This window comes from Cololabis saira, chromosome 17 (assembly GCF_033807715.1).
Source record: "Cololabis saira isolate AMF1-May2022 chromosome 17, fColSai1.1, whole genome shotgun sequence".
Taxonomy (NCBI): Eukaryota; Metazoa; Chordata; class Actinopteri; order Beloniformes; family Belonidae; genus Cololabis; species Cololabis saira.
The window spans coordinates 10,991,357-11,004,601 of NC_084603.1; the positions used below are offsets into that span (position 1 = coordinate 10,991,357).

Below are 13,245 nucleotides of genomic sequence, written 5' to 3' on the forward strand. Positions count from 1 at the left end.
ACTATCCTTGATGATTGGTTCAATGCAACAAATGTTTTGAAATGTTGGATTCATCCATTTCTATGCAAGTCCATGCACGTTTTCATCCTGTCAAAAACCAACACTGGAAGTAAAAATTTAAATCTCAAGGTATCTTCATAAAAAGGGGTGATGTCTGGTTAAGTATATCCATCTGGTAATTTGGAAGCTGTCATTTGTAAAATTGCTTATATGATTCTGTAGAAGTACTTGCTCATGTACTGTATTCAGCAGCCAATCCTAGAAGTACCACTATTCGTCGCTAGGGGGTGGTGTTTCCTCTGCGTTTAACTTCACCCTTAAAGCTTGCCAAACATTTTCTCATTAGAATTATGTTTACAGTTGAATCCAATAACATAGCCTTTTATAGCCCCAAAGAATTTTTACCATATGAGGCAGTGTTATTGTGGATTCTTGAAAAGGCTCTCTGATCAGATAAATGTTTCTTTTTTCCCCCCTCTTTTAATTGCATGTTTTATGTGTATCCAGAGCCGCCATCATCCAGGTAAACATGGTGGTAGTTGTGCAAATATGTGTCAGTGTGGTGACATTCTATAAATATGTAGTGATAGATAAGAAAACTGTAAAAAAAAAAAAAAAAAAGAAGTGCAAGTAGATCGTTTCAGGGGTCATCATGCCCTGAAAGGTTCTCCTTAGCATATGTCTTGCCAATCTTAAGTAAGGAACACATTTCAAGTGATGCAATACTTGGAATTTGTAGTAACCTGCCTATTGGAAGAGATGGAAAGGATTATAATATCTAGAACAGTGACGGATACATTTACTAAAATGCCTTTGGGCTAATTTTTTTTTTTCCCTGCAAGAGGCCTCGTTCTTGGAAGATATTTTAAGATGTTGCAATATCAGTGATGACAAAACTCACTATGAAAATGTTATTGTCCTTTTGCACTCCGTGTCAGGACATACTCATCTTTGGGGAAATGCAGTTGCAAAATAATTGGGGATTATTTGAGTTTTTCCTACCAATACTAGAGCCAATACTAGAGTCTGTGGATAGTCTTATTACAAAGTGATACCGCCTGGACATATGCTAAGGAGAACCTTTCAGGGCATAATGACCCCTGAAAAGATCTACTTGCACTTCTGCAGTTATGTGCCACAGGAAAATTAAGATTACAACTGCCATGCAAGTTTCTTAAAGTAGTTTGCACCATGAACTCATTACGATTGAGAAGTAACTAACTGTTATGATTTCAAGAAAGTTTGAGTGAAAGCTGAGTACTGGCAGAATGTAAGCTGGTTGTAATAAAACGGCCTCAAACTCTGCTATTTTAGTCAAATAGAGACAGAAACTTCACTTAAAGATGTGTTTCTTGTCACTTAGGACATCATCTGGGGAAGTAAGATGTTGGTTTATTATTATTTTGGTGTCTGTTAAGTCTACAGTGACGTTGACGTTAGCGCAACCATTTTGGTATTTATTCTAATGAGCGTAACCCCTCGACCAATGAGAGCGCACCTCCGATAATTCTTGGCCAATCAGCGGGCGACGTTGTGACTCACCAAATAAGGAGAGACAGCACCAAATAAGGAAACGTTACATCTCTTTATAAGGAGGAAAGTAGTTCCCCGGTTGCGGTATCACTCCGCGGTCACACAAACTGTTTTCAAAATTACACGTTTCTCGCCGAGTTTAATCAACGATAATAGAACCGTTGTGGTAAAATAGGTTGGTGTGTGTATTTATACGAGCCAACGAATCGATATAAACGCCTTTATTTCGATTCACAGTGCGGACTATATGACGTTGCGGACGTGCATCGAGGGCGCTCTCCGAGCTTTCCTTTTTGAGAAAGTGCTCGGAGTTTTGGAAACAGAGGAGGAGTGAGAGCCGAGCGGAGCCGAGCCGAGCCGGTCTCTCGGTGCTGGGGGGGCAGCATCACTTTCCGAAGTTTGTATCCGTCATTTCCCGGAGTCTCTCAACCATTAACTCACCTACTGCTCTGTTTACATTTCGCTCCCCTTAGGCGCGTTCTCGCTCGAGTTCGGGAGAGACTCGTTCCGGGTGAATATAATGTTACCCAGCCAGGTTGGATCGGCACCACCTGGAAGCGGGTCAGCAGCACCGGGCAGGGGGGTCCGGCCCGTCCTAGTCCGGGCGGGGGGGGTGGAAGTCGGCAGCGGGATGCTGGCGGGGTCGCGGGGACCCAGACCGGGCAGCCTGCAGCCCGGCGTCCATGCACACGTGTTGGGCTTGAACCCGGAGGCGGCTCCGCTCTGCAGCGGCTCCGACAACGACTCGGACTCCGGGGACGAGGACGAGCCGGCGGGCTCGCTGCTGGGGCAGGACGGCCGGAGCAGGGGGGTGAAGCGGGAGAGGGCGGACCTGGACGCCCAGGCGGCCGGGCAGGACGCGGGGGCAGCGCCCGGGGGGTACGGCATGGTGGCCGGCGGGGTCGCCGGGGCCAAGCCGGGCAAGAAGACCCGGGGGAGGGTCAAGATAAAGATGGAGTTTATTGACAACAAGTTGAGGCGGTACACCACGTTCAGCAAGAGGAAGACGGGCATCATGAAGAAGGTGAGTCCAGGACTCGAGTTGTAGAAATGAATCAGGGGGGATGGTGGATTTTTATCATATGGGGACAGATGATTTGTGCTGATTATAAATAATATAATATATTACAAATAATAGCACTGAAATACTGCAGGAATGACATAGCAACAGGTAAATGCAGCCTTCTGTAAGCTTTAAATATCCACTGGGCTTACATCAAATACATCAAAACACACCGCGGTTGAATTGGTTTGATATTGGATATTATGAATTCAACACCCATAAAACTTGTGATACATACCACTGATTTTGGTCAAACCACTTGTGATGTGTTCATGGTCATCTATATATCACTAAACAGTAATTATTAAAAAATCATATATATGGGCTGATTTAATGAGGTTTAATGAATTCAACACCAAATGAATTCAACACCCATAAAACTTGTGATACATAACACCAATTGTTTTCAAACCACTTGTGATGTGTTCATGGTCATCCAGATTATATATCACAAGACATTGATTATTAAAAAAAATCATACTATGGGCTGGTTTAATGAATTCAACACCCATAATAAACAATTGGTGTTATGTATCACAAGTTTTATGGGTGTTGAATTCATTCATCAGCCCATAGTATGATTTTATAATAATTACTCTCTTGTGAGATATATATATATATATATATATATATATATATATATATATATATATATATATATATATATATATATATATATATATATAGTCTAGATGACCATGAACACATCACAAGCAATATGACCAAAATCAGTGGTATCTATCACAAGTTAAATGGATGTCTTTGAATGTCGAATGCGGTAAAAAGAAATCGGGGGGGATGGTGGATTTTATCATATGGGGACAAACAAATATATAATATATTACAAATAATAGCACTGACCGAAATACTGCAGGAATGACATAGCAACAGGTAAATGCAGCCTTCTGTAAGCTTTAAATATCCACTGGGCTTACATCTAATAAATCAAAACACAACAATAAAAAACAGTTTTCTGAACTTATCAATATGACTCTGTCCTTCACTGGATAAGTAAAATGGATCACTGCAAAAACTCAAAATTTTAACAAGAATATTTGTCTTATTTCTAGTTAAAATCTCTCATTTTAGTAAAAAAAATCTCATTACACTTAAAGCAGTACAATGTAACTTTTTCACCTTAATATAATATTTCCAGAGTCATTGTGATGGTACATCAACTTACAACAGGTTTAATGAACCTCTGTCATGGTCTGAGGGGTCTGTATCGCCTTCACTGGCACTATGTAACTTTGAGGTGGATGGTAGGAACCCTTCCACACTACTGGTAAAGCACTACCACTTTTGTCCAAAGGAGCCGCCAAACTCAACAAAAGCTGAAAGTTACATTGTGCTGCTTTAAAACAAGACTCGTCACTGGAAAAAAACAGTTTTCACCTGTTTCAAGTAGATTTTCACTTGAAATAAGTAGAAGAATCTGCCAGTGGAACAAGATTTTTTTGCTTGTAATAAGAAGATAAATCTTGTCCCACTGGCAGATTTTCCTACTTATTTCAAGTAAAAACTTACCTGAAACAGGTGAAAATTGTCACATTTTTCTGGTGATCACTCTTAATGTTGAAATAGCAGTAAAACCACATTCATTGATGAAATGAAATAAGGGATGGAAAGGGGGGATGGCAGTTTTACAGGGGGGATGATTTTGACCGTTTTTATTTCAGGGGGGGTTGCCATCTCCCCTCATCCCCCCTCAACTCCAGTACTGGGTGAGTCCAGTCCAGTCCAGCATCCAGGGACCATGACATTTGATCAATTAGTCCATGGACCAGACCAGATATCAGCACCACTCAAGGTGACAAAACTTGCTTCTAATTTTTGAAAAGATCCATGTCTGTAGATGATATTTTGGTATGATAACTCTTCCTGAGTGGCAGCTGTATCACAGTTATCAGCTCGTGAAGTTCAGAAAGTTACATTTTAGATGCTGGTGCATATCCTGGTTTAGACTCATGTACAGGATATCTGTCAATGTTTCACAATATTGTCTTTGGTATCATTTTAAAGGGGACCTTTTAAGCATTCATTCAAGCTAAGATGTGATAAATTTCCTGAATCCTTATGGTCCTGTGAGTATTCCAGTATTCCTTTCTGACCAACATAGAGGTCACTGCAGCTCTTTAAACTATAAACAACACACATTTTTACACCATTTTCGCCTAAATGATATACTATCTTTTACCCGTGTGTCATCTAGGAACAACAGAGACACAAAATACAAAAACTGGAATACTCACAGGACCATAAGGATTCAGGAAATGTATCACATCTTAGCTTGAATGAATGCTTCAAAGGTCCCCTTTTTAAAATGATACCAAAACAATATTGTGAAACATTGACAGATATCCTGTACATGAGTCTAAACCAGGATATGCACCAGCATCTAAAGTGTAATTTTCTGGAGAGGGTGGGTAACTTCATGAGCTGATAACTATGATACAGCTGCCACTCAAGAACGGTTATCATACCGAAATATCATCTACAGACATGGATCTTTTCAAAAATCATAAGTAAGTTTTGTCACCTTGAGTGGTACAAGTGAAATTTTGGGGTCCGGCCCATGGACTAAATCAATCAATCAATCAATCAATCAAATTATATTTGTATAGCACCTTTCATCCTGGTACATGAAATACAAAGTGCTTAACATTTTGACTGAAAAATAAGCATAATAAAAACTGGGAGACCAATGCACACTGGCATACAATATAGTTAATTAAAATGAAATAATGATAAAAGTTCAAGAATTAAGGCTAAAAAATCGTCAGTCCACAACAATAAAATATAATAATAAAAAACATTACAAGAAATAGATAAATAAATAAATAAAACAAATACCTCTAAAAAATGTTAAGCAGAATAAAACTATACAATTCGATGCTACATAAAAGCCAGACCAAAGAGATGAGTTTTTAGTCTACGTTTAAACATGTCCACATTTCCAGCTCCTCTCAGATCCTCCAGCAGGCTGTTCCAGGCTGTTGATGGAAGAGTCATGTTGACAGATAATCCATAACCAACATTTTGTGCTAAATTACTACTAGAATATAATATTTTATGTTTAGAAATGACAACCAACTTAACACAAATCTGATGATTTAAAAGTGGCCACCTCAGTTGGATAATCTTTCAGTGACCTCTTCAGGTTTGCCAGGTTCTGTGACATCACAGGTCCAGATCAGAGCCATCCTTCCCATCTATCTCAGAATCAGAAAGAAGTTTATTGCCAAGTAGTTTAACACACACACACAGAATTTGTTGTGGTAATTGGTGCAATACAAAAGAACAAATAATTTTAAAAGAAAAAAATGTACAACATGTTGGTTTTAAAGTGCCGGAGTAATGAGTCTGTACAAAGGTGACCTAGGATGTGCGTTAATGTGACGTCAGAGGTGGGGTCTTTGCGCTAATGTAACGTAGCGTGCAGTGTTTAGATGACCAGAAGTGTCTGGTTAAAAGATGTAACAAGGGGTTCAAAAGGAGGATACGCCAGGGAAGGAGGAGTGGAGTTAAGATGTTGATGCTGCCCCCTAAAACCGGCTGCTATGAACAGCTGTAAAGGCATGGCTCAAAACGGGGCTTTTGTACTAGATGGCTGAGGAGTTCTTTTCTTTTACAAAAGCATGTTACAGACATTTGATTACAACATCAGGAAATTAAAGCAACTTTTGAAAGAGGAATAATCTGAATAACACGAGACTGTAATAGCTTTTATAGATATAAATAAAAAAAAAAAGATTTTGGAATCAACAGCTGTCTTCTGAGACAAAACAGTTGTGAGACAAAGTGACTCACTGGATGGGAGGAAGTCAGAGCATTCATGACACAACAGAAATAGACTTGAGCAAATGACAGGTCTATTTATGACCATGCTCACCCCCGACTATCACACACACAGATTTCCTAATAACCCGAAGCCCTCATTCATGCACACATACCCGTACATAACGCACTACTGTGCTTATCGATGGGCCTTCAAGCATTGCGAGAAGTGTCCCTCGGTAGTCCTCAGTGCACAGGCTGTTCTCTCCGTCTCTGTGAAGCACGGCTCTGCTTACAGGCAGTGACCATGTGGCGGTGAGCAGCAGTGGGCTGCATGTGCCAACCGCTGACTAAACCCCAGGGAAACGGATCAGAGGATGGCAAAAGAGCACTGAACAGAAGATGAGTGCTGTCTGTGCATGCGTTAGGCTGCTTTACATCCTGATATTAGCATCCAGCCTCGGCGATAACTTATCATGGCTTAAATTTTGCTAGCAAGGTCTGATAGACAAACGCGGGACGTCAAAGATGACAGAACTTTCTCTGTCACAAACGTCTCTGAGGCTTTGCAGTACATGCAGAGCAATATTTATCTGAAGGCCTGGAGCACGCCCACACAGCAGCCGCCTTTATTCAATTATTATTACACTGTATGTCAATTGACAGAAACTCATGTAAAGTTATGAGAAGAAAATGAGGTCAGGTGCTGACCACAAGCGCAGCGGATATTGCTCTGTACAGTAAACCTGGACACTTTTCATTATGACTTTAAACAAACACGTGTAAGATGTGCTTTTTTTTTTTTTATTGTAGCAGTATTTTCAGTTGTGTCCATGTTCTTCAAAAGCGCCTGCTCCGTGTATCCTGCTGTATTTCTCTTTTTTTTTTAATGCATCCCAGACTGTTGTCGTGGAAACTGAGGTGTCTTTATGTAGGCTCTTGGCAACATGAACGCTATTTGATACAATGTGGAGATGGAGGGATTTTTATTTATTTTTTTTCTTTTTAAATTTGAAAATGTCCAAACTCTGCCAGCCTTGACGTAAAATTGACAGGTGGGTGGAGTGGGAAGATTCATAGTAGTTGGGGGGCTCAAAGTAGATCAAATCGAGTTTCATTTTTGAAGGATATACCGAGCCACTCTTCAGTACTAATTTGTTGATTTCTTACATATGCGTTAGATCATGTCTCTAAACACTTGCACCATGCTGTTACGGGTACAGAAAAGGGCTTGTTTCCTTTTCTTCTTCTTCTTCTGCACCTGCTGTACTTCACTCACAGCAGATAATTTTCCTTTTCACAGTAGGACCCGCAGATGTGCAACCAACACCATTAATTATGGCTCCTTTCCATTGAGATGCCCCCCAGTAAGAAGTGCAGCATAGCCAGCTTGCGTAACCCATGACTCTTAAACTGGCTCAGCTAACTGGGGAACAGCCATCAATTATTGTTATTGCTTACACCTGGGTATTTGTTTTTCTTGAGCTTTGACATGGTTTGTATTGAAAACATTAGTAATTTAATTGACCGCAATCGATGTCTTCTTGGGTCAATAAATCAGTCCATTTGCTGGCTCCAGATTAACTAATTACTTTTGTTTGTTTGGAGTGGAGATGCACTGGTTGCAGGTTTTGTTTTGGTTCAAGTTTCTGATTTTCTCAGGTGTCTGATCAGCCGATAGCAATTTTGGCGATTCAGATTTTGTTTCTTAGAACTGTAAAGAGAAGCGTGCATGGATCAACAGTGAAAGATAGCAGAGGCTGCAGACCATGTGCTTTACCGGCTTTATTCTGACCGTCCTAATGTTTGTTAGCTTATTACCACTGAGCATGCTCGGAGGGTAATACTGTTGGAAGTTTTAGATTAAGTTTGTCATCTCAGATGTTTTTGATTGCCTTTGAGGTTTTACAGATTATTTTCTTTTATTATAAGTAATTTATTATTAATAATATCATTATATTTTTCACAACACTTTTCTGTATTTGCAGTGGAACATTTTCCCCACACGCCTCCCAGGAGTTGCATTATCATGATGTGATCCTAACTGATGTGTCATATTTTGGAAAAAAGAAAATACAGTCAGACTTCTAAGATTTTAAACTGGTGCTTATACTTGCAAGTAAATTAAGTAAACATTATCAAGGCTGTGCGTACGATGCATGTACTAAACAGGAAATAAATGTATATAAGCCAGCATCCTGCGATTTCAGCAACCAGGCTGCGATCACCGGCCGGTTAACTGGTGGGCTGCCGGTTTGCCAGATCGCCAAGGTGAAGTTGTTCATGTTTTTTGAGGGTCACGGGGGTTACTGGAGCCTGTCCCAGCATATTACTGGGCGAAACGCGAGGCACATCCTGGACAAGTCTCCAGTCCATTACTGGGCAGGATGGAGACAGAGTAGACCGACCAATCATGCACGTGGATGCTCACTCTTGCGATCACTTTTAGAGTCAACCTGTTTTTTTTTTTTTAGTATGGGAGGAAGAGTACCTGGAGAAAGCCTCATGAAAAACATGCAAACTCCACCTGGAAACGCCCAGCCAAGATTCAAACTGGGAACTGACTGTTTTTTTCTTTTGTTTTTTGGGGGTTTACAAGAATATATTGATGTTATACTGTAAACCTGTTCTGTATTGTATTTAATCATTTATTAATCAAGACGTTGCTTCATTTTTATTCTGTCTGAGGGGCTTCATTTTGACGCCTGTCTCTTTAAAGCTACACAAAAGCTTTTGCAACCCTTAGCTCAGAGGCTCCCCCTACAGGTGCGGAGGTTGTAAGTGCTTTTATGACACTTAACCTTTAACTTACCAGTCTGTTCTCAGGCTTCGGCTCTCAAATGACATGTGCCCCCTGTACAGGGAGCTCTGGTAATCCACAGTTGCACAATTGTTTTGTCTTTCGCCGTTATCTTCTTGAGTCTCTTCGTCACATCGGCCGTGATTTCCACAGTAGCTCTGTGCGCTGGTTTCATTGTTGTTGATGTGACATTAGTCTGGCCAGCCATATCCATTCAGTTTCTGGTGAGTCTGGTACCCCTCACATTCACAGCCAGTTTCATAGTGGAACGTGGCCGGGCCTCTGCTTTTTAAAACAACCAAGATGACTGCAGAATTGCCATTAACACTGTGAAAAGACACTTTATTTGACTAAAAAAGTACCCGTAATCATTCCTTATCCAATACGCTGCACAAGTCTTTGTGACACTAGTTTGGTTGTCACGCTTCCCATGTTAGATGTGCACCCATCTGACTTTATTTAGTCTTGATACCAGTACTGATGCCTGGGGTTTGTATCAGTCAATACTTGATTCCAGTCCAATACCATTATTAAATTAACAAGATTTGTAACTCGGCTTCTGGGAGAGACAAAAAGCATCAGAACATTTCTTCTCAAAATATTTAAGACAAAATGTGATAAAATAATATATATTAATGTAATGAACTGTTATTTGTTAAAAAAATAAGGTGCACCAGCATTCAGATTCTAAATAAAATACAATTTAAATTGAATTTTTAAAAAATAATTAAAATTTAGCTGAAACTGAAGCAATAAATGTAAAGTGAACAGAATGGTTAATCGATCTGTTAAATTTTCTAAAAACTGATCCAAATATTTTAATATTGGGACCAATACACAGTTCTAATATCAGACGGGTACATCCCTAGCCTACATCACATGCTTTTGTTTGCTTTTCTGATTGGTTGTATGTCCGTCCAATGGCATCTAGAGGTTGGAAAGCCGAATCCAGAGGAACCAAACTAGTTCTGCTCGAGATGGTGCTGCAAGAAACGACCAGGATAGGAGTCAAAACTTACTCTGGCTGGTTTTTACAGATAGCAGGAATGGGAGACGGCGAGAGCTAAAAATAATCAAATATTCCTTCAAATTAAATTGAAACCAAACACTCCTTGCTGTCTGTTTTTAAGCTCCTCTCTAAAATGCTCATCATGTGCTCGATTGGTCAGCTTAGTCATCAAAAATGATGCTGTTTGTTTGAAGCACGCCAAATTAGCCAACAAGCAGCCGTTATGACGATCTGGTTCATGGCGGCGTCGTTGAGAGAAGATGCAGCATAGACCGCAAAAACAGGGCATTTCTGGAAGCTCAGGAGAAGTGTCTTCTGTGGCAGAGTATAATTTAGAGCTTTGTTCTTGTAAACACCTTGTTTGATGGAGACAAGCTGTCTAATCCCATAATTTAAGGGACAAAAACACTTTTTAAGGCCTCCTTTTTAATGGATTTAAAATGGCAGCAGTATTGGAAATAAGGCAAAGTTTTGCAGGTAACCGTCATGTCTAATCCTTTCTAAATATGCATTCTGTTTCTTTTGTGAATTAGCATTTTATCTTCATTGGGGTTTTTATAAATGGGCTTGACAGAGGGTGCCAGTGGAACCAATTAGGTTGCAGCAGCAACACAGCCGCGCCACACCTGCCGCCGTAATTATTTATGTGAAAATCAGCAGAGCAAGGAATCTTATTAAAGCATTGTGTAAGTCTGGCTTGTGCTGTCACATAGTACATTCAAGGTGACAAATTAGTCCTTCTCTAGCCTGGATGTTGGCCAAACATGAGGCCGTGTTGTTAGAGAGCCCTCTGTAGTTGGCATGGGCTATTAAAGGGAGATGAGGGAGGAGGAGGAGGAGGAGGAGGAGGAGGAGATCTGTGCAGTTCAGCGTCTGCTTCTGCAAGGCTGCATTAACACTTGGTGAGTGGATTGCACAACAAAGTGAAAGCTCATTTAATCCATAAAAAGTCGAGTCCTTCCAGTTATTTTCGAGTCACTGAGTGAAACAAGTTGCGGTGCAGCTGTGAACTCTTAACGTTAAAGACGTGTGCAGTCCAGTCCAGACTTGGACGGTTTTATTACCGCTCAATAAACTCTAAATTTGAATGTGCCGCATCCCAAGCTTCCTCTGTCTGACGGAGTATTTCACTGCAGCTTACAATGGCACATCTGTCAGTGACCTGCAGCTACCGTGTGTGTGTGTGTGTGTGTGTGTGTGTGTGTGCGTGTGCCAAGGTGACGGTAATGGTACAGTAGCATCCTCCACATAACTGATGACTCATTTGGTAAAAAGGCTTTCTCAAGGGTTCACTCAGAGTGCAGCTTTGGGATGCCTTTCATTGTGTGTGTTGGATGGTTTTAAATTTCGGTGCGCCTTTCCGTCACACTGGGGAGTTTTGAGTGTTGGCATCTACATGCTGTATAATAAATGACAAGGCAGCAGAGTGATGGAGGCCTTGCGTTGTGCAATCTGCTCCCTCCGCGTGAAGACAGACTCCTCTCAGCCTCATTTGGGGTACTAATACCCCCCCCCAAAAAAATCTTTGCTGTCTTTCAGCTATATCACACCCTCTATTCTTGGAGGCTTATCTTGTGTTGTTTTAGTTTTATTTTTGGAGTACGTCACCCTCCACTACGAGAGTATTTATAGGTTCCTGTGTTTTCTTTTGTTTCCACAGGTTGGCGGTGGGAATCTTACATTTCCTACCTTCTTAAGATGGATTTTGTGTTTGTTTTTAACGTGATGATAATCTGATTTATTTTTTTTAACTTAATTTCAGGCCTACGAACTCTCTACACTGACGGGAACGCAGGTTCTGCTGCTCGTGGCCAGTGAAACGGGTCACGTCTACACGTTCGCCACGCGGAAACTCCAGCCCATGATCACCAGCGAAACGGGCAAAGCTCTGATCCAAACGTGCCTCAACTCGCCGGACTCGCCGCCTCGCTCCGACCCCTCCATGGACCAGCGCATGAGCGCCACGGGCTTCGAGGAGACGGATCTCACTTACCAGGTGTCTGAGTCAGAGAGCATGGGTGACACAAAGGTGAGAACAAGAAGCGGTCTCTCACCTCCAAAACTGATTTGCCTTTAATTGACTGCGTATCCCCCGAGCCACCTTTTCCCCCAGCAATCAGCAACAATGGTGCTCGAGCTGAAGTCTTACACTCACTGCTCTCGTATGGAGACACGAATTGTAGACTGAGTTTTGGTGAGAGAGGGGGAGAATAAAAAAAACCTGATAAAGCATTCACTAATGAATGTAGTCGCAGGGAAGTCTCTCCAGACGCCACCCGAGCAAATCAATCAAACTCACTAGCAGCTGTGAAGGAAAAAAAATAAAAGATCCTATTGTAAACACAGTTTTGAGCTTCTGCCTGTTTTCACGTGAGGTTTCTGGTTTAGGTTTGTTAGGTTTGAACCACCAAACGAAACCAGTAAGTCGTGGTAGTCCCTCAAACGACTCTAGACTGAAGGAAAAGCCACATAAGATGTGGAGCCTGATCCCAGTCTTCTGCAGGGGGGGTGTCTGCAAGTTACCTTTCTGACCCCTCACCCAGAACCACCTCCCTGCACCCCGTAAAGATAAATCAGGGCAGGTCTGGGCTGTGTTGAGGAGAAGAAACATGCGGCCGGCCATACGGAGGCCCTAACTGTTTATATTAGATTTGGGACGGAGCTGTCTTATGTTCACGGATATCACTTAAAAATCCTCAATCAGAGCCTGAACATCCCCAAAGGTTGAACAAAAATGATTCCTGTCTCCCATTTCCCCACCATAGCACTTCCAAGTGTTTTTTTAGTTTTATTTTAAAAAAAAAAGCATCTAAAAGTTTGATGTGAAGCAGTAAATTTATCAGCAGACACGCTTCACTGTCCACACCTTTGTGCAATCACATGCTAGAGCCTGAAATTCCCTCCACTGTTTACACAGCTTAAGCTTGGCCCTTTGAAGACGGACACTCGCGGACCACTTAGCCTGCATGCTGTTTTTACAGCCGCTAACTAACGCACACCATACTCCGTCAGGGATGGGAGATCAACCTTTGCATGTTAAGCCACTCTCATGCCCACTCCGCT

General features: G+C 41.4%; 1 protein-coding gene across 5 annotated transcripts in view; it reads left to right on the forward strand.

Annotated features, from left to right (window-relative positions):
• The first annotated feature begins 1,751 nt into the window (after nt 1-1,751).
• The window catches only part of srfb (serum response factor b), a 39,598-nt gene continuing 28,104 nt past the window's right edge, over nt 1,752-13,245 (forward strand). Inside the window, exons 1-2 of one of the 5 annotated variants that reach the window (XM_061746134.1) lie at nt 1,752-2,557; nt 11,945-12,178. In XM_061746134.1, coding sequence (XP_061602118.1) covers nt 2,054-2,557; nt 11,945-12,178 — 738 coding nt within the window. In that variant the 5' untranslated portion in view covers nt 1,752-2,053. Of the gene's footprint in view, nt 2,558-11,944; nt 12,212-13,245 lie in introns of all 5 variants that reach the window. The other 4 variants (XM_061746133.1, XM_061746132.1, XM_061746136.1 and 1 more) reach the window with 4 other exon arrangements.